The sequence below is a fragment of the Dryobates pubescens genome, chromosome 22 (assembly GCF_014839835.1).
Source record: "Dryobates pubescens isolate bDryPub1 chromosome 22, bDryPub1.pri, whole genome shotgun sequence".
NCBI classification, from domain to species: Eukaryota; Metazoa; Chordata; class Aves; order Piciformes; family Picidae; genus Dryobates; species Dryobates pubescens.
The window spans coordinates 16,640,860-16,661,997 of NC_071633.1; the positions used below are offsets into that span (position 1 = coordinate 16,640,860).

At 50.6% G+C, this 21,138-nt stretch overlaps 1 protein-coding gene across 1 annotated transcript in view; it reads right to left on the minus strand.

The window, feature by feature from the left end:
* TSPAN32 (tetraspanin 32) overlaps positions 1-21,138 on the minus strand; it is a 33,582-nt gene that overhangs the window by 8,803 nt on the left and 3,641 nt on the right. Inside the window, exons 4-5 of the mRNA XM_009899979.2 lie at positions 14,494-14,568; positions 640-741 (exon numbers count right to left, since the gene is read on the minus strand). Coding sequence (XP_009898281.2) covers positions 640-741; positions 14,494-14,568 — 177 coding nt within the window. The remainder of the gene's footprint in view (positions 1-639; positions 742-14,493; positions 14,569-21,138) is intronic.

Below are 21,138 nucleotides of genomic sequence, written 5' to 3' on the forward strand. Positions count from 1 at the left end.
CAGTGACAGGACAAGAGGTAACAGGCACTTAGGGAGCTGAACATATGAAGTTCCATCTAAACATCAAAAGGAATCTCTTTGCTTTGAGGGTGGTGCAACAGGCTGCCCAGAGAAGTGGTGGAGTCTCCACTTCAGGAGTCATTCAAAATCTCTCTGGATGCCAACCTGTGCAACCTGGCCTAGGGGAACCTGCTCTGGCGGGGGGGGGTTGGATTAGATTGTCTCCAGAGGTCCCTTCCAACCACTATCATTCTGTGATTCCATGAAGTTTCTACCTGACCTGGGACACCAGAGAGCTGTGTATCCACCTCCTTGTATCACAGATAGGAAGTATAGCAAAGGGTCTGCTGAGCCAGACCATGTATATCAGCCACAGCATGGGAGCTGTGAAGGTCTCATGCCAGATCAGTGCTCAGGGAAGTGACCCTTTCCTCTTGTTGATTATCATCTGGTTGGCCAGACCTGGGAAGAGTAGGAAAGGAGGAGCAGACCTCCCAGCAGGCTGGAGGACTCAGCTCCTGAGTGAAAAGAGCCTTGGAGCATCACAAGGCAGAGCACAGGTGTCAATCCCAGCCTGCTGAAGCCATCAGGAAGGCAGCCCAGGGCAAGGCTTTCTGCTCAGGCTGGAGGAACACTTACTGCTTCATGGAGGGCAGTCAGGTCGTGCCTCCTGGGGCTGGAGCTGTTCCTCCTCACCTCCTCGTACACGCGGTCGTACACATCCATCACGCTGTCTTCCACCTGCCACGAAAGCAGAGAGCTGCACGTAGAAAACACTGACTGTGGGCATCTCTGGAGGGAAATATGCCCCTCTGGCATCCCCCTGGGAGGACCCCCAGGGGTAGTGAGACAAGCAGTGCAGCTATTACATGAAAACTGTGCAGCAGCAGGAGCTGGTGTGCGACCAACCACGCACAAAGAGCACCTATGACAGGGTCAGTCCCACCAGAGAGGCTCTGCTGCTGCTGCTCGTGGACCCCTTGGCATCACAGCAGGGTCTCACCAGCTGATGGCTGAGGATTTTGGCCAGTTTTGGATTTAGTGTCAGAGGAAGCTCTGGCACCTACAAGCAGTGTGCCCCCTGGGTCCCTCTGCTAGGCAGAGCTGACACCATCTCCCTGTCCTGATAGGTGACTGGGAGGACAGACACACACAAGAGTGAGATGCTGAAACAGAAAGGTGAGAGGACCTCAGTCAGGTGGCTGCCATTATCCCAGTGATGGAGCAGTCCCTCCAAACAGAGCCCAAACCCCTCCAAGCCAGACTGACTCAGTGGTGAATCAGCCCCCAAATAGTAACCGAACATGTGAGAACTCACAGCTTGACAGATCCCAGCCAAGTCCTGCTTGGGTTTCAAAGGCAAAAAAAACGTGACAATTGCCCTCAGAGCCTGGAGTTAAAAGCTTCTTTCTGCCTTCCCTCCTCCCTGGCTTCCTCAGCAGCCTCAGTCCGAGCGGGCCGCAGGCAGCGGATCGGAGGGGGCACGGATCGGGGAGACAGATGGGAGTGGGTGGTGTGGGGAGGGACAGAGCCATCTCTCAGCCAGGCTTCTCAGCTCAGCATTAAGGGGCTCTGCTGGGAAATCAGGGTTAAAAACCAGCACCATGTGCCTGGGAGGGAAAGCAGGGTCATCTGAGGTGATTACAGCCATCGCTGCAATATTGCTCCCCCCCACCTGGCTGTCCAGAAGGAATCAGCTAAGGGAGGTGATAACCAGGGAGGGGAGAGAGGTAGGTTGAAAAGATCACTTGCATCCAGCTCAGTGCTTCCAGGAATAGAGTTTGAAGACTCCCATTGGAAGATTTTTCCACAGCTCTCAGCATGGCACAGAAGTGGAGGGGCCTGGGGGCTAAAGCTGCTGTCCCCCCAGAACGCTCCACAATCCCTCACGGAGCAACCAGGAGGTGAGGCTGAACAACCCAGCTTTAATGAGAGAGGTCTGATGATGGACAGAGATTGAGCCAAGGAAAAAGTCCATCTCAGCTAGGTGCACGATGCTGAGCTGTCCCACACCACTGAGGAGGAAGGATGCTCCTTTTGTCACCCCCAAGTATCACAGCCCATGGAGCAGGATGGGTGCAGCAAGACAAGCTCTCTCCAGCAGACTCTCCTTCCCCTGAGCAAACCCTAAACCCCAACAAGAGAGGAAAACATCCAAGCTTTTCTAACTTCTTCTTGGCCACAAAGCAGTTTTCCAGCAGCAGCAATTAAATAAATGGATTCAATAAAAAGAGCTTCCATTTCCACTGAAGAATTGGATTAAGAATAATGAAAAGAGAATCATCTTCTGACCTCCTCCTGTGGCCTCATCTTGCTGAGGAAGGAAGGAAGAGCACAGAGCAGCTGGCTTCTGAACCCAGGAGGTTTGAATATCTCAAGTCTAAGCTGCAGGAAGAAAGCCTCTTGTGTTATGACAACACACACCTGGGGCTCTGTGAGGTGATGCTGCTGCATGTTGATGTTTATCAGCAGGCTCAGGATGCTGAGCTGCCCCCCAAAAGGCCTGAATTTGGGTGTCTTAAGAAAACAGCCAAACAACAACAAAAAAACCACCACATTAAAGCATTCAAACAAGTTGTTAGGTTCAAGGGTTGAAAGTCATCCAGAAGTTGAACAGCTTCTAAAGGTCTGCTGAGCTCTGGGTCAGGAAAGGTTGGGCCAGGTAGTGTTGTGCCCTCTGCCCCCCCAAACTCACAGAACCTGGCAGAAAAGCTCCTCTGCCTTGGGGCTGGGGCTGGCTGCCTACTTCATAACTGTATTCAGCTTCAGCCAAGGTAAGATGAGACTTGGCCAGTGATGTTTTATCTGTCAAGACCACCACAGGCTCTGACCACACCACCAGAACCGATTCACTGAGCAGGAAAGTCGCTGCTCCTCGGAGTCTTCGTGCTGATAAGAACCCTCAGGGCACAACTGAGGCTGATGTCCTCCTGAGCAGCTGCTCTGGTGCTCCTGCTGTCCTAAACAGCCTGAGAGGAGGGCAGGGGAGCTGCCTGTGGCACTGCCAGCCTGGTAAGCTGCTACCAGCTGCATGAAGCCACCAGAGGATCGATTTGATCAGGAGAGGTTCTGCCTGATGCAGAAGTGCACATCTGCACCTTCCTCATTAGCTCAGGGCCCAGGCAATGACATTAAACACTGAAACTGAGGCTGCTTGAAGGGTAAGGGCGGATGGGACTGAACCGAGGGCACAAGATGCCCATAAAGCTGTGGCAGAAAATGATTCCAGCTGTCAGAAACAATAAAGGGAGAAACCACCGGCAGCCAGCATTTCACAGCCGGCTCAGCTGCACCGATGGTGACGACAATGCAGGCAATCTCCAGGTACATAACGACGACTACAGGCTTAATTGCCCCCTGTTTCTGAGCTCCTTTGCGGGCTGGCTCCTCAGTTATTTACTGGTGTGGGGGTTTTGTTTTGTTTCATTTTGTCAAGCAGCCTCCAAGAGCTGAAAGCACCAGGGATTAAATGGAAAACGTTTTAGAGAGCAATAATTTCCTCTTAGAATGTGTGTCTGGGCAAGCCCCAGAGTACAATTTGCTGATTAGTTGTTCTCAGCGTTTCTATCTCATAATTATATCTAGCATTTCCATCCAGCTATTATCTGAATGTGCTATTCAGATCCTGGGGAGGGAAGTATCAAACAACAAACCCATGGGTTGTTTTTTTTAAAGGGTGAATTGACTAATTCCTCCACATTCCCCGAGTTCTGCTAGGAGCTTTTGGTTCTGGAGGGGAAAATTGCTGTCTGCATCCAAGGCAGCGGTCTGTTAGCTCTCTGCAGTAAGCCTTGCATTCTCATTTCAGTGCTTCAGAGGTAGGCATAAAGCACTAAAGCTCAGTGTTTCTCACTGGCTGTCTCCTGTGTAGGAGATGAGCAGACCACAAGCCTGGTTTAATAAGAGAAGGCAGAGAAAAGCAGAAGATTGCACTAAGACACCATCATCCAGGCAGCTTTTCTGCCTGGGATGGAGTTCTGTTGATACCCAGAGCTGCAGCTGAGCTCTGCAGCATACAATCATAGAATCAATAAGGTTGGAAGAGACCTCAAAGCTCATCAAGTCCAACCTGTCACCACAGACCTCATGACTACTAAACCATGGCACCAAGTGCCACATCCAATCCCCTCTTGAACACCTCCAGGGATGGTGACTCCACCACCCCCCCGGGCAGCACATTCCTATGGCTAACAGTTCTCTCTGGGAAGAACTTTCTCCTCACCTCCAGCCTAAACTTCCCCTGGCACAGCTTGAGACTGAGAGCACCAGTCACACATGGCAGCTTCCACCCAGCTCAAAATACTGTGCTCATTCTTGCATGCCTGATGACAGAAAAAATAAAACCTGAGAGCATGAGCCAGGTGGCTTTATGGCCTCTCCTCATCTGCAATATTATTTCCTCCAGCACAGATCTCTTCATCCTGGAATTTTGTGGTGTTCTGGGACTGCTCCAGCAGGGCACTTGGAGTAGGTGATTTTAGAATTTAGAATTAACCAGGTTGGAAAAAGACCTTTGAGATCATCCAGTCCAACCTCTCACCCAGCACCATCTAAGCAACCAAACCATGGCACCAAGTGCCTCATCCAGGCTCTTCCTAAACACCTCCAGGGATGGTGACTCCACCACCTCCCTGGGCAGCACATCCCAATGGCCAATCTCTCTTGCTGGGAAGAATTTCTCCCTAACATCCAGCCTGAACCTCCCTTGATGCAGCTTGAGACTGTGTCCTCTTGTTCTGGTGTTGGTTGCCTGGGAGAAGAGACCAACCCCCACCTGGCTACAACCTCCCTTCAGGGAGTTGGAGAGAGCAAGAAGGTCTCCCCTGAGCCTCCTCTTCTCCAGGCTCATCAACCCCAGCTCCCTCAGCCTCTCCTCACAGGGCTGTGCTCCAGACCCCTCCCCAGCTTTGTTGCCCTTCTCTGGACACCTTCCAGCAACTCAACATCCTTCCTAAACTGAGGGGCCCAGAACTGCACACAGGACTCAAGGTGTGACCTAACCAGTGCTGAGTACGGGGCACAATGACTTCCTTGCTCCTGATGACCATACAGGCCAGGATGCCATTGGCCTTCTTGGCCACCTGGGCACACTGCTGGCTCATGTTCAGCCTACTATCAACCAGTACCCCCAGGTCCCTTTCTGCCTGGCTGCTCTCCAGCCACTGTGACCCCAGCCTGTAGCACTGCCTGGGGTTGTTGTAGGTGAACTTCAGAGATCCCTTCCAACCCCCCCACCATGCTGTGATGAGCCAGACTGCAGCACTGCTTTGTGCTCAGCTGCCACCCTCAACAGATTCCCTCTGCCACTGACAGCCAACTTGGGGTCAGTTGCCTCATAATAATTCTTCTTTTTCTGTTTTACACCAAGGGCTGGAGGGGAAAACAAAAAGTGTTAAAATATAATCAGGGTGCTTAAAAAAGTATTAAAAGATAATCAGGGTGCTTGCTTTCATGGTTAAGCAACAGGATGCCCTTTTGAGTGTGAGTGGTTGTGCTGATAGTGTTAATAACATGCTTTAAGAAAGCCACAGCTGTGCCCCATCCCTCAACTCAGCCCACATTTAGCACATAATGGACTGATAGAGCTGGAGAAGAGAAAGGCTGTCCAGGCTCCCTTTCAATAGGTCTCACACTCCCTCCCCACAGAAGCATCGCCACAGCCAAGTGGATTTTTCTGTTCCTAGTGCCATGCTATGACCTACAGCTGGAGGAATATAGCTGGAGGAAGCTTTCCCTTGGAAGGAGACAGTGCCTCCAACGCTTGCCAGCCGAAACCACCAAGAGGTGAGGCTGAAGCAGCAGATGGGCTTTGGCTGAAGCAAAGCCCCCAGGTTCAGGGATGAGGAGCTCACACCTTACAGCAATTCTTTTCCTGGAAGAAGCTGGGTGAAACGTTCCAGCTCTAAATTAGTCAGATTGCTGCCTCCCATTTCTGTCTGCATTCCTTAATGAGACATTCATCTAGGGACGGTATCGATGGGCTGCTGGATGCAACAGATGGAAAACCACCACCGAGATGGATGTGGCTGGCTGCAGAGAGCAGCCCTTTTCACTTCAAGCAGGAGAAAGAAGGAATTTTGAGGTTGTTTGTCATCCTCTAAATCCTTTATCCCCCCAAGCAGCAGAATTTATGGCTGCAGGAAGGCATTTACTCAAAGCCATTACTGTTCTTGCCCCTGGCTATTAGAAACTAGAGCAAATTTCAGTCTTACCTCCTTCAAGATGAAAAGTGACCTTTTTTTTTTCCCCACTTAGGTTATTTATCAAGGATGATTTCTACCTGCTAAGTGGATTTGGACCAGAGAGATCAGTCAAGGAGGTCAGCCTTCAGCTCCTGACCTCTTGGCAAGCCAGAGGCGGCAATGAATGCCCCTCCTGTGGCCAGTGAATACCTGCACCTGAGCAAGCAGAGCTGGATCCTTAGCTGTACACTGGAAAACCAACTTAGACTTGTGCCAAGAACAATGCTCTGAGATTTCCTCACTGAACCATCTCTGCAACAGCCAACAGCCCAAATCCACCCTGCAAAGCTGGGGCTCAAGGGGAAGGTTGTGAAGGCAGATGTTAGTTTTGTCTCAAAGACAAGGCCACCTTTCTCCTTTCTGCTGAACAGGGACACTCTTGGAGTGGCACAAAGGAGGATCCTCCTCTCCTGTGGCTCTTGTTGAGTTGTGTCCAGAGAAGGGCAACAAAGCTGGGGAGGGGTTTAGAGCACAGCCCTGTGAGGAGAGGCTGAGGGAACTGGGGTTGCTTAGCCTGGAGAAGAGGAGGCTCAGGGGAGACCTTCTTGCTCTCTACAGCTACCTGAAGGGAGGTTGTAGCCAGGCAACCAGCAGCAGAACAAGAGGACACAGTCTCAAGCTGTGCCAGGGGAGGTTCAGGCTGGAAGTTAGGAAGAAATTCTTCCCAGAAAAAGAGATTAACCATTGGGATGTGCTGCCCAGGGAGGTGGTGGAGTCACCCTCGCTGGAGGTGTTTAAGAGGGGACTGGATGAGGCACTTGGTGCCATGGTTTAGTTGATTAGATGGTGCTGGTTGGTAGGTTGGACTTGATGATCTCTGAGGTCTTTTCCAACCTGGTTAATTCTATTCTGTTCCATTCCATTCTCTTTCTGCCTTCAAGGTACCCACCCTAGCATGTGCTGAAGCTTCAAGAGGAACTACAACTTCACCAAGTCATGCTCTTTCAGCATCAGCAGGAAGGGTGTGCTGACCAGCATCACTCATACATTCCTCACCAGTGGCAACTGCCACAGACTCCCTTGCTTAGACAGAGACTGCAAGGCAGTCAGTTAAGACGTGCAACTGGAAGTTAACTCACTCAAAATCCTTGCTTGCTCCAGTAAGAGGAGCACTTCTGCATTTGGCTGTCTCTTTCCCTTCCTCCTCAGCATGCAGGAGCACACCCCTTCACAGGGGCTCGGGGGGGCTGATGAAACTGGCTTTGGATTAAGCAATGATGAAATGCAACAGAGAAGGGAAAACTGCTCTGAGTGCTTGAGCCAGGTTACAGAGCAGGTCCTACCAAGACAGGCTCCCTCCTCCCCATGCTTGACCAGGCTTTACTGCTGTATCAGACATGGTCTTCACAGCTTGCTGCAGCCAGTCAGCTCCTCTTCTCTCCAGCATTCCTTCAGCCAGTCAGTCCCAGGCACGAAACTCACCCAGTGCTGCACACCGGAGCAGCCCTTGAGGCCCCCTCACCACGTGAAGCTGCACGAGATAAGAAGATGCTGCTCTGCCTGCCCAGGAGACTGCTGATGTGAGAAGATCCAGATAAGGCTTTTAGCTAAGTGGTTTTCACCATTTATTTCACAGAGGCAAAAGCATTGCCTGTGACTGGGGCACAGCACCAGATGCTTCAGAGATAAGCACAGAAAACCAAAGCAGGAAATTACTCAACACCAACAGATTCCTTCCCCGGATCCTCCAGATCTGGGGCTGCATCCCTCATGAGTGACACCAGTCTCAATGCACCAAGATCCTGTTGGAGTTTTGGGGGTTATTTTGGTTGGTGCTTGGTTGGGTTGGGTTGCTTGTTTTTGTTAAACAAACCTTAAGCATTTCATAGAATCAATAAGGTTGGAAAAGACCTCAGAGATCATCAAGTCCAACCTGTCACCCAACACCTCCTGACTAACTAAACCATGGCTTCAAGTGCCACATCCATTTCAGTGCATTCTAGAACAGAGCTCCAAGCCTACAGCTTGCCAAGGCCCCACATCCACCCTCTTGATGGGGTGCTTGGTGCCATGGTTTAGTTGATTAGATGGTGTTGGGTGATAGGTTGGACTCCATGATCTCAAAGGTCTCTTCCAACCTGGTTTATTCTATTCCATTCTATGCTCCCATCATTCAAGATGCACAACTCATCAACTTATGAAGCTCCCAACATCATAGAATCAATAAGGTTGGAAAAGACCTCAAAGATCATCAAGTCCAACCTGTCCACAGACCTCATGACTAAACCATGGCACCAAGTGCCACGTCCAGTCCCCTCTTCAACACCTCCAGGGATGGTGACTCCACCACCTCCCTGGGCAGCACATTCCCATGGCTAACAACTCTGTGAAGAACTTTCTCTTCACCTCAAACCTAAACTTCCCCTGGTGCATGGCCAAAGTACCTCAGTCACCTCTGATCTCTCACCCATAGGACTTGAAACCAGTACCAGGCAAGACTGCTTCCCAACAGAAAGCATGGGGGGGAGTGTGGGTGGGTGGTGTGTGTAAATCATCAAACCCAGCTTCAGCTTAAAAAAAACCTCAAAAAAGCTGCACCAGCAAGAGTGCTCTGAGCTGGTGGGGGCTGCTTTGCTGTGGTGAGCATCCCACAGCCAAGGGAAGGCTGGATGTGCCACAGAGACAGCAACCATCCCCCTGACCCTGGGTCCCAGGGCTGATGCTGCCAGAGCCAGGAGCTGCAGCTAAGGCTGTGCCATGGGAAGCAGCAGAATGGGGACTGCGTGGGTTCAGCGTCAGGGCAGTGATAAATTATCCCTCCCAAGTGGTGCCTCAGACAAAGGAGAGCAGTGTCTGCCCCGGGGAGTGGGCCCTTATTGTGTGATGGGAACATAAACACTGGGAAAGAGTCACAGTAGAAAAGACACTAAGGAAGGGGGAAGGGTTTTCCCCCTTTCTGTTTTTTTTTTTCCCAGAGGCCTCAGAGGCTGGGAAAAATTCAGTGCCTACCTTAAAGCAACTGTGCCTGGCAGAGTAGCAGCCAGAGCAAGAAGGACATTAGATTCTTTACAGCAGTTCAGAGCTTTCTGCAAATGCTCTTGGAAGACCCCCACGAGCGTGCACAAACCTGATCCTGCCCCATGTAACCAAAAACCAGAAGGAAACTACCTGGGATGCTTCAAGGTCTGGTTTCAGACAGCACCTGAACACACCTTCACCTTGTGCATGACTCCCCTCAAGAGCTCTAAGCCTGAAAGGAGGTTGGCATGAGGTGGGGCTTGGTCTCTTCTGCCTAGTTACAAGTGGTAGCATGAGAGGAAATGGCCTTGAAGTTGCCCCACAGGAGGTTTAGGTTGGACATAAGAAGAAACTTCCTCCCTGAAGGGATTCTCAAACACTGGAACAGGCTCTGGGGGGGGTTGATGGTTGAATCCCCATCCCTGGAGGTGTTTCAAAGAGGCAGAGATAGGGTGCTGAACGGCATGGCTGAGCACCAGGCTTGGTAAAGTTAGAGAATGGCTGCATTTCATGACCTTAAAGGTCTTTTCCAACCAAAATGATTCAAGCATCGCCTTGAGACCAGATGCCCTGTGAGAGTTTACCCAACACACCCCAGCAGCCACAGGGACAGAGACAAACACACCCTGAAAACCCCACAGAGCTGGTTTGCCTCTAGAAGGACACCTAAAATGCCACTGCAAAAGTTACCTGGGAAGTGCTGGGTCACTCCTTGCACACCTGCAGAAACCAGGGATGATCCTGGGGGGGTTGTACACACACAGAGGATTTGCTTCCTGCAGACCCAAACGATGCTGTGCCTGGCTTTGTGTGCTTAGGTTAAGCCCAGCCCAGGAGGTGGGTGGGCTGAAAAAGGGAGAAGCTTAAACCACACCACTTTGCAAAGGTGCTGGTTGGGAAGGAAAAGCCACAAGCAGGAGGCCAGTGTAGAACCCACGTGTAGGGAAGATGCTCCTTGGATGAATGGCCCCCAGGCAGGGCAACATTTAGTTACAAACCAGCTGCAGCTGTTAATCCCAGCTGATCCCTGTTAGGAAATCACCACCTGAAGAGGCACCACCTTGCTCCCTAACCAAACATGAAAGAGACTCTGTTTCCTCTTCCCAGCATGAAAGCAAATGTTCACAGGATCACAGAATGTGAGGGGTGGGAAGGGACCTCCTGAGGTCATCCAGGACCATACAATCCAGCTCAGGTCACACAGGAACACATCCAGATGGGGCTTGAAAGTCTCCAGACGAGGAGACTCCACGACCTCTCTGGGCAGCCTGTTCCAGTGCTCTGTGACCCTCACAGTGAAGAAGTTCCTCCTCAGAAGAAAGTTTCAAGCAGAGCAAGCCTGCAGGAGAACCATGCATGGGCTGCTTGTGTTCTTCCCCCATAACAACCTAAATCCTCAAGTTCATTCCCCAGTTGCAAGCAGCACAGTGCCAAGATGCCAAAGCCTTGCTACACAGGCAGAGCCAAAAGTCACTGAAGAAACCTTCTTTGGAGATCCCTGAGAAGCCACTTGGTAGTTAAAAGATTGCCATGTGATTGTAGCCAGAGCAAGTGACCTCTTCATCTCTTTAGGCTGGGTGTTAGGAAGAAATTCTTCACAGGCAGAGAGATTGGCCATTGGGATGTGCTGCCCAGGGAGGTGGTGGAGTCACCACCCCTGGAAGTGTTTAAAAACAGCCTGGATGAGGCACTCAGTGCCATGGTTTAGTTCATTAGATGGTGCTGAGTGATAGGTTGGACTTGATGATCTCCAAGGCCTTTTCCAACCTGCTAAGTTCTTTGATTCAGCCAAAGCACAAGGCAAATCAAACCTTGACACCAGTAGTCTGGGCATCTATCTGCACCAGTTTCACCCTTCTCCCTGAGCTGGGCAATCATGTTTCCCTGGTTTGAGGCCAACGTTTCCCTGTGAACAGATCTCTGTAACTAAAGTTTGTTCAGTTGCAAAGTTCCTTTCCTGCTGCAGGGATTTTATTCTTTTGCCAGCTCACCCTGCCATCCTGAGCACTGCACAGGCACAGCTCCACAGCACTGCTGCAAGGCTCTCCTGAGCTGCTGCAGAGATGTGGCACGAGTCTAGCCCACGTCCTTCTCTGCAGCCTAGGACCCAGCCGCTTTGGGCCGTGCTGGGAATGACTAAGGGACCTCATCCAAACAGGCAGCAGTTTGTGGGAAAGGAGCTGCCATGAAAAGAAGTTTGGAAAAGAAGAGTCAGCTCTTTGGCCTCAGGAACCACATCTTCCTCCTGTGGCTGAAAACCAGCTGAAAATCCTCCGCATTTCCATGGCTACCCATGGCTGCTCCGTCAAAGATGCTCACACAGAGGTCATCCTCCCCACTCTTCCTTGTCCCCCTGCCTCTCATTCACTTGGATTTGCACCACTACTGTTGTTCCTCAGACACTTTCCTACCTAAACCACACTGTGGGCAGATGGCCCTTAGAGAAGGCAAACAAACAGGCTCTTCACCCTCATGGAGTTCCTTGGTTGCACTAGGTCAGATGTGGCAAGAGATTGACTCTCTCTCTGGGCCAGGCAGAAAGCCAGTGAAGTTTCACAGAGGCTTGGAGGCTGGGCTGGGGTGTTTCTGGAGCTGGGAGATTGAGAGTGTGATGGGACAGAGGTGAAGAGGTGCAGCAGATGAGGATAGGGCTCAGGAACAAGCCAAGCTAGAAAATACTGAAACATGAACCCTGGAGGTGTTCAAAAAGGGATTGGAGGTGGCACTTGGTGCCATGGTTTAGTAGTCATGAGGTCTTGGGTGACAGGTTGGACTTGATGACCTCTGAGGTCTTTTCCAACCTTATTGATTCTATGAACAGCTCAGCACTAGAACTAATAGGAGAAGAGGTGCTTCAACAGCCTCCAGATCACAAATATTTTCCTTTCAGATCTTTGGGTGAGCAGCCAGCCTGCCCAGGGAGGTTTTGACACCTCTCCAAGCGAAAGCAGCACGTTTTCTGTTGGTGCCAGTGTTTGATTGCAAACTGGAGTAGACCCTCACAGAAAGACTGCCTTAGACATGCTGGCAAGACAAGCAGAGGACCTGGGAGGTTACTCTGACTTAGTTTGTCCCTCCCCATTTTGTACATAATTTTCTATTCAGAACCTACCAAACATACTTTGGGGACAGCCAGATTATGAATCCCTTGTTAAAAGCACTTCAGTGCAGACAGCTGGATGCAAAGCAGCCCTGAGAAAACAGTTTGGGGAAGGCCTGGACCTAGCAGAACCCATACCCTGGCCACATGGATGGGGCAGTAGAGCAGGAATCATCATGCTGCTGAAGAGAAGGAGCAACCTTTTAGGATGAAGCCTGATAAACCCCAGCTCTGGGATTTCTGCCTGTCTGGGATATGTTATTTTAAGAGTAAACCTATGGTGACATCAAGCCTGTGTGGAATGCAGGTAACTTAAAGTTAAGATACATGGCATCAGTCTGAAATGATTCATGCAGGAGCTACAGAAGGTCACAGAAGCAGAAAGGAAAAGAGAAGACTCACATTCTGTTTACAGTGTCCAGGTCTGAGAATACCAAACATTTACACACAGCTGCCTTTTCTTTTTTCCCACCCCCTGCCCTGCTGAGACTTCATCTTGAGTACTGCAGTCAGTTTTGGGCTCCCCAGTTCAAGAGATCTGCTGGAGAGGGTCCAGCAGAGGGCTATGAGGATGATTAGGGGTCTGGAGCACTGCCTGGTGAGGAGAGGCTGAGGGACCTGGGGCTTTTTAGTCTGAATAAGAGAAGACTTAGAGGGGATTTAATAAATGTTTCTCAATATCTGAGGGCTGGGGGTCAGGAGGGAGGGGACAGGCTCTGCTCACTGGCTCCCTGGGATAGGACAAGGAGCAATGGTTGTAAGCTGCAGCACAGGAGGTTCCACCTCAACACAAGGGAGAACTTCTTCACTGTAAGGGTCACAGAGCACTGGAACAGGCTGTCCAGAGAGGTTGTGGAGCCTCCTTCTCTGGAGACTTTCAAGGCCCTGTCTGGATGCATTGCTGTGTGACCTGAGCTCGATTGTATGGTCCTGCTCTGGCAGGGGGGTTGGACTCAATGATCTCTTTGGGTCCCTTCCAACCCCTGTCATCCTGTGATCCTGTGTAGCTTTGCTGTAAGAAGCACTGTAAACAGGGCTCTGAAAGAGGCACAAAGGCAGAGAGGAAGTTTTGCTTTTGTCATGTTCAAGGAACATTCTCCTACCCACCTCCTCCTGAAAACAAACAGCAAAAGGGTTTTCACAGCTGAATGTTGGCCTTTTCCTTTCCAGCTGATTTTCTGTAAGAGGGAATCTGCTTTATGAAGGGAAGTTAGATTTAATTTCTCCTTATTTATTTATTTGTTTAGATCAAGAGGTCTGAACCCCTCAGAGCATCTGCTGTGGTTTGGCACGGGGTGGGGGGCCACTGCCCATCACCTGGCTTGCAGAAGTTGTAAAGTCTAAGATGCTTTCATTTCCTAGAGTCATGGAATACCAGGCTGGAAGGGACCTCAAGGACCTCAAGTTATTAAATGGTAAGTCCAAGTTCTGTTTTCCCCCAGCAGCCTTCTTCAAGGTCCCTTCCAACTCAAGCCACTCTATGCTTCTGTCTCTGGTCCAGCATGACAGCAACCCAAACCACCACTTTTCACACTAGGCTTTTGACTTTACTACTGCTGCCAGGTAATAAAGACATCTCCTGGGGCTTTCTCCTGGCCAGAGCCAACCTGAGCAATCATAACTCGCCACTTCCTTTGGATGGAGGCTCCCAAACGACCTTAGCAGGAATTAGAGCTGTCTGGAAATGACTTTTCAAGAGCCAAGCATCATCTTGTACAAAACAAAGCAAAGCAAAGCAAAACTGAGCAGAGCAAAACAGAACCAAAGCAAAGCAAAACCAAACCAAATCGTTCAAACCCAATCCAATCAAAACCAAACCAAACAAAACCAAACCAAACCATTCCAAGCCAAACCAAGCAAAGCAAAGGAAAGCAAAACATCCCCAGCAAATTAAAACCCCAATCCCTAAGCTATTTGGAGCAAGGCTTGCACTTTGTTTTGCCTTCAGGACAAAACCGTTTGCCCCACGTGAGGGTTTCCATGGCTTCTGCCTTCAGCTGACCCCATTGGTGAGGCAGCCCTGTTCTTGCAAAGGATGGATGTGACACAGCATCTGATAGACCTCAGCATGGATGGCTTAATTACTGCCAGATGTCCCTTTTATGGGAGAAAGAGCTGCTATGAAGGAAAAAATCCACCAACCCTCCCCCTCTGACGAGATGCTGGTGGCATTTCCTTGCTGCCGTCGCTTACCTCGGTGCTGTGTGTGTATCTCCAGCAGGCAGCTGGGAGCAATCCACAGAAGGCCAGAGCGAAGCAGAAAAACCCCTGAGAGGATAAAGAGGGAAAAAATACCATCAGTTAACAACATGGGGAGGGAAAAAAGATCCATTTGGAAACACCGTTGGGATGTATTTAATTAGGCTTCTCTGAGCGATTTTAGTTAAAGTTCAAGCTAAACATCACCACCTTCTAATAGCCTTCATAAGGTTGCTTGAAAGAAATTAGATGGATAACAGTGTTGCTCTCCATCAGGAGCCTTCTAATTACACTGTGGCCATTTGAAGGGTTGAGTGAAAATACATCCAGCATCCTGTGGAGCAGTTAATCTCTTCTGCCCAAACTTACCTTGGGCAAAGTAAACAAAGGAGGTGGGAGAGAGCCATTCTATAGACACTGTGCTCCTCTTCTGCAGCAGGGATAGTATCTCTTTACTCACAGCATGGTGGGGGTTGGAAGGGACCTCTGGAAAGCATCTAATCCAACGCCCCTGCTAAAGCAGGGTCATCCACAGCAGGTTGCCCAGGATCAAGTCAAGCGTTGAATCGAGTCAAGCATTGGAACAGGCTGCCCAGGGAGGTGGTTGAGTCACCATCCCTGGATGTGTTTAAAGGTCACTTAGATCATAGAATCATAGAATCAACAAGGTTGGAAAAGACCTCAAAGATCATCAAGTCCAACCTGTCACCCAAGACCTCATGGCACCAAGTGCCACGTCCAATCCCCTCTTGAACACCTCCAGGGATGGGGACTCCACCACCTCCCTGGGCAGCACATTCCAATGGCTAACAACTCTCTCTGGGAAGAACTTTCTCCTCACCTCCAGCCTAAACCTCCCCTGGAACAGCTTGAGACTGTGTCCTCTTGTTCTGCTGCTGGTTGCCTGGGAAGAAGAGACCAACCCCCTTCTGGCTACAACCTCCCTTCAGGTAGCTGTAGAGAGCAAGAAGGTCTCCCCTGAGGTTTCTTCTTCTCCAGGCTAAACAATCCCAGCTCCCTCAGCCTCTCCATGTGGAGCTTAGTGACATTGCTTTAGTGGAGAACTTGGTAGAGTAGAGCTAATGGTTGGACCTGATGATCTCAAGGGTCTTGAGATCTGAGTGATCTCAACCTGAATGATTCTATGATCACAATGGCCAGGTGGGTTTGGAATCTCTCCAGAGAAAGAGACTCTGTGCAGCCTGCTCCAGGGCTCCAGCACCCTCACAGCAAAGAACTTTCTCCTCATGTTCAGATGGAACCTCTTGGGGTCCAGTTTGTGCCTGTTGCCCCTTGGGCACCACTGACAAGAGTCTGGCCCCAATCCACAGGATTCAAACACAACCCCTCCCCCATGTTTAAAACTCTGCTATTGTTTGCAAAGTGGGGCAGACCCACATGAACAGTCCCTAAAGAAACCAGTAAGCAGGATAGAGGTCAGCCTGCTGTGGGTGAGGAACTGGACTGCACTCTGTTGGCAAGGTGGCCAAGCTGCCTGCCTTAGATCAGCGCCATCCCAGTCAGACAAAAGGATGACAGAAATATCCTCAAGGCCAGCGACTGACCCTGAAGTGTCTAAACAATAATAGCAGTGACACAGGAGGCAGCTTCACAGGCTCACAGGATGTGAGGGGTTGGAAGGGACCTCCGGAGAGCATCGAGTCCAACCCCCCTGCCAGAGCAGGAGCAGAGAATCCAGCGCAGGTCGCACAGGACCGCATCCAGATGGGGCTTGAAAGCCTCCAGAGAAGGAGGCTCCATAACCTCTCTGGACTCCTGTCTTCTCCCCTCTGCTTGCAGGGCTGGAAGTTCCCCATGTTGTTGCTTATTTGGACAAATCTGGCCCCAAAAAAAAAGAAAAGAGACAGACCCTGAAGTAAACAGCATTTGGCTGTTGTGACAGCTGGGCCAAAGGCTCTCGTCCACGTTAAAAAAGGGAAGGCAGAAAGTGCCTGCAAAGCATCTGAAGGCCAAATGGGCTTCATCAGATATGAGTCCACAGCTCAGGCTTGGAATGGCAAAAAAAAAATGTGATGAATAAGCACCAGTGGAAAATTATACTGCTCTGACAAGTTTTCCTGTGACACTCTCCCCCTTCCAACATGGAGTTATGGAGCAGGGGGAAATTGCCCAACTGGCTGCAGCTTCTTTTGGTTTCAGAGCTGTTGGTTTGGTTGGTTTCTTGGTTTGGGGTTTTTTTTTTTGTTGGGTTTTTTTATTCTGTGAGGGTTTTAATAGTGTGATCCAACTGCAAGCACTTTAAAAGCATTCCATCTTCCCTGGCAGTTTACCACGTTCAAGTGTGACAAGAGGAAGAAGAGCTGCTACCAATTCTGCTTCAGCTAAACCCCCAAAACTACCTAAAAAGGGTGGTTTATGAAAGAAAAAATTAGCCCAGAACTCCTCCACAGGCAGTGAGAAGGGAAAAAATGTGGCTGTGAACGTGCCAATAAATTGCCTTTTGCTGCTTCTCATCCATCTGTCTCTCTGCTTGTGGCAGGATGATGCCCTGCCCAGGGGCTTTGCTTCAGAAATAAGGCTGCTGTTGGCAGTTCATCGTGTTTCTGGGGCTGCCTTGTCTCAGGCTCTGCATCAGGCACTGGGGAAAAGCCTGGTGCAGCTCTTAGGAAAAGTTTCAATTATGTATGTCCAGCCTTTCCTTTTCTTTTAGTTTTTTGGCAGCTGCCCTGGCTGTGTAGGTGGTGAGATCACTCTCTGCCTTGCCAGCAGCTGAAATGGGCTAACAGAAGACCCTAAAGGAGACAGCGAGGAAAGGCTGATCGAACACTGATGTGACAAGGGGGATGCAAGCAGTGAAGATGGGGATCAAACACACAGGGTGAGATGCCACAGACCAAAGCCCAAACCCACCCAAGGGTGGGGCTTCAACCCTTGCATGAGAGCACAAACTGGAGCTGGAATGAGGGGAGGTTGCATGGACACATTGGGTTGCTCTTCACTAGGACCAGACCCTGCAGTCAGTACAAACCCCCCATGTCAGTAGGGGGCTGAGAATCATAGAAGTGTTAGGGTTCAAGGGACCTCAAGCATCATCTAGTTCCAACCCCCCTGCCATGGGCAGGGACACCTCACACTACAGCAGGTTGCTCACAGCCACCTCCAGCCTGGCTGCAAACACCTCCAGGGATGAGGCTTCCACCACCTCCCTGGGCAGCCTGTGCCAGGCTCTCACCACCCTCCTGGGGAACAACTTCTTCCTAACATCCAATCTCAATCTACCCATTTCTAGTTTTGCTCCATCCCCCCCAGTCCTATCACTCCCTGACACCCTCAAAAGTCCCTCCCCAGCTTTCTTGTAGCCCCCTTCAGATACTGGGAGGCCACAATGAGGTCTCCTTGGAGCTTTCTCTTCTCCAGACTGCACAACCCCAACTCTCTCAGTCTGTCCTCATAGCAGAGCAGCTCCAGCCCTCTGCTCATCCTTGTGAGCCATCATGAACCTGGAGAGTGACAACAGCAGTGGCATCACCCACACTTCTTTCCCTGTGCTCTCCTTTCCTTCTCCCACCAGCTCCAGCACTTAAAACATCTCTGTGGGGCCAGAAACCCCAGCAGATTAAAACTACCTTCTCATCTTCCCTTCCTTGGCTCTTCCCCCCCATCTCCCACATCTCAGGCCCTCCAGCATCTGCTCCCCCTTTATCTTCTCTGGGAACACCAAGATGCAGTCCCTTGGGAAGCTCCCTCTCCATCCAGCCGGTGTGGAGCAATTACGTGGCTCCGAGAACATCTTATAAATGAATTATGGGCTGCTCTTTCCCTTCCCAGCCAAAAGCCTTTTGGAAGAGCAACTTTCTAATTACATTAGAAGACATTTGGAAGGGGGGGGGGGGGGGGAAAAGAAAGAAAGAAAAAGGCACCACATAGCTTGCATACAGAATGTGGTAGGGTCGAGGCTGGTTCACCATCTCCCAGAACCTTGGAGCTCCTCGGAGAGGGCTGAAGGCTGCTGCCTGCTCCCCGTGCAGGAGGCAGCCACATCAGCCCTGTGGAGAGCTGTCACCAGCCAGACATCAATTACTCTTTTATGAATGACCTTGTTTCCATCCTTGCTGCAAGGAACAGTTTGTCTTGGCGGGAGCTGGCAGAAGGTGCAGGAGCAGAGCCTTGTCTGTTGGCTGGTGTACCTTCTGATTCACCTTCCTGATGCTTCCCCGTCGGTTAGCAGGGGTCTGCTTCAGATCAGGGAGGGACCTTCTAGCTCAGGCTGGGTTTGGTAGCCAGCCCAGGGGCAGGGAAGGGGTGGGGGGAGTTCATTTTAGAATGCATCCATCAGGTCACACCTCTCCCTCCCTGACCCAGCTCAGCTCAAAGCACACAATGTTTTTGCCTTTTGCTCTCGGTCTGAAGGAGGACTCCATCCTCAGCTCCAGCTGAGCATGTGGCTCTGCTCCCTGTGGAGCACCAAGGCATGGATGCCTTGCTCAGGAACACTGAGACAGGACACAGATTCATTGTGAAAGCAAGATGCTGAAGTGGGCTCTGGTGTTATGAAGGACCCTCTCCACGCTTGCCTGCAACGATACACCCGGGAGCAGTAAAGCAAGCAGTCCGTGCTGTGTGCTGGCCCTGCTGACACATCACTTCTGGTGAGAAACTGCCTCATGTCAGGCACTTGTCAAGGCTTTTTCCCACAGAAATTGGTTGGAGGTAGTGCTGCTTCATCCTCAACACAGATTTTGCTCTGCATGAGTGTTTTTTAGGCTGGGAAGATCAGGTGTAAGAATTTCAGCTGGGATATTCTAGTTGGGATATTGCTCCCTGCTGGTTTTTTTTCCTCTCTCCCATCTCTCTGTCCAACCAGATAGCAGTGCCTTGAACCCCACTGGAACAAGAGTCCTTCCTTTGTACAAGCAGTGCTAGTAAAACTGCTCTTTTCCTTCCTTCTCCTGCCCTTCAATAGTGACATGGCCTTCAGGGGCCAGGAGGGCTGCAGGATGTTTACATTCAGGACTTCACTGCACCACCAATCACCCAAAAGAAAGGTTTGCCAGGACTGGAGGACAGTCAATAAACCTGCCACTTAAACCCTGTTTAAGAGGAGCTTAGGAGGAAAACAGTCTAGATTATGAGAACATCATTTTTTATCCTTAAGTTCTCACTCTCTAGGAAGCAGCCTCACAAGCATCAGTGGATGTCTGCCTGGTCTGGTGATGCTGCTTATGCAGCTACAAGATGAGCTCCTGAGATATGTGCACCTTAACTAATCACTGGGCACCCATGATCATTATCAGGACAGCACCAGTAAGGCCTGCAAAGGCTGAGACCCCTCCTCTGTATGCACACAAACCTCCAGCTAGCCAGGCAGGGGCAACGTTTACCATTTAAGCAGACACCTCAGAAATGCCAGGAGAGAAAGTGGGGGAGAGAAAGTGGGGCACAGGAAGGAGATGGAATCCACCAACAGGCTGGTGACCAGGGCAATGCTTCTCACAGGCTGTCTCCATCCCAGCATTTCCCCAGGGCAGCTGGTTTGCCAAGCAGAGCTGTGGTGGATTAGCCATATTGCTGCAGAGATCACCCAAGCCTGGCTTGGCTGTGGCTCTACAGCCACAGCTGTCAGGCACCAATACTCTGGGGTCTTCCCTCTTTGATTAAAGACTGAATTAAATGGTCTTCTAAATGAGACACATGCTTTGCAGGAGAGAAGAAGTCCTTTAAAATCAATAGTGGGGGAAGGTGAAAAATCCTCTCTGAACAAGGAGAAATAAAAGCTGCAAGCAGGGGGCCGACCACTTCTGCCAGCTCCAGCCCAGCAGGGCCCAGCAGGGCAGGATGTGACACTGACAACAACCTTGTGAGCTCCATGGGGCTGAATCCCACCTCTACCTGTGATCACATCTCACCACAGCCCCCCCTTATCAATCCAAGCTGGGAATGAAGGGCTGGAAAGCAGCCCTGTGGAGAAGGACTTGGGAGCACCAGGGGGTGAAAAGTTAAATGTGAGCTGGCACCAAGCACTGTCAGCCCAGCCCCAACTCTGTCCTGGGCTGATCCCCATCAGTGTGGGCAGCAGATGGAGGGAGGGAATTCTGACCCTCTGCTCCACTCTGTTGAGACCCCACCTGCAGTGCTGGGGCAGCTCTGGAGTCCTCAGCACAGGAGAGATGTGGACATGATGGAGGGAAGTGATGGGAGGGCTGGAAGCCCTCTGCTGTGAGGCCAGACTGAAAGAGTTGGGGGGGTTCAGCCTAGAGAAGAGAAGGCTCTGGGGAGACCTTCTTGTAGCATTTCAGGATTTAAAGGGGCCAATAAAAAAGCTGGGGACAGACTTCTGGGCTGGGCCTGTTGTGACAGGGCAAGGGAGGGGATGGTTTAAACTAAAAGAGAGAGATTCAGCAAGGATACAAAGAAGAAATATTTTGCCTGGTGGTGAAACACTGACCTAAGTGTGGTGGTGATGCCCAATTCCTGGAACCACTCCAGGTCAGTTTATTTAGGGTTCTGAGCAACCTGCTTTCATTTCAGATGTCCCTGCTGACTGCAGGGCCCTTTAAACCCAAAGCAGTCTATGATTCTATGACTCTATAAGATGCTGACAAGCTACCTGAACCAAGAGGAGTAGAGAATAAACTTGCTGCTGATCAGCTCTTGCATATTTCCCAGGCTCTCCCATCA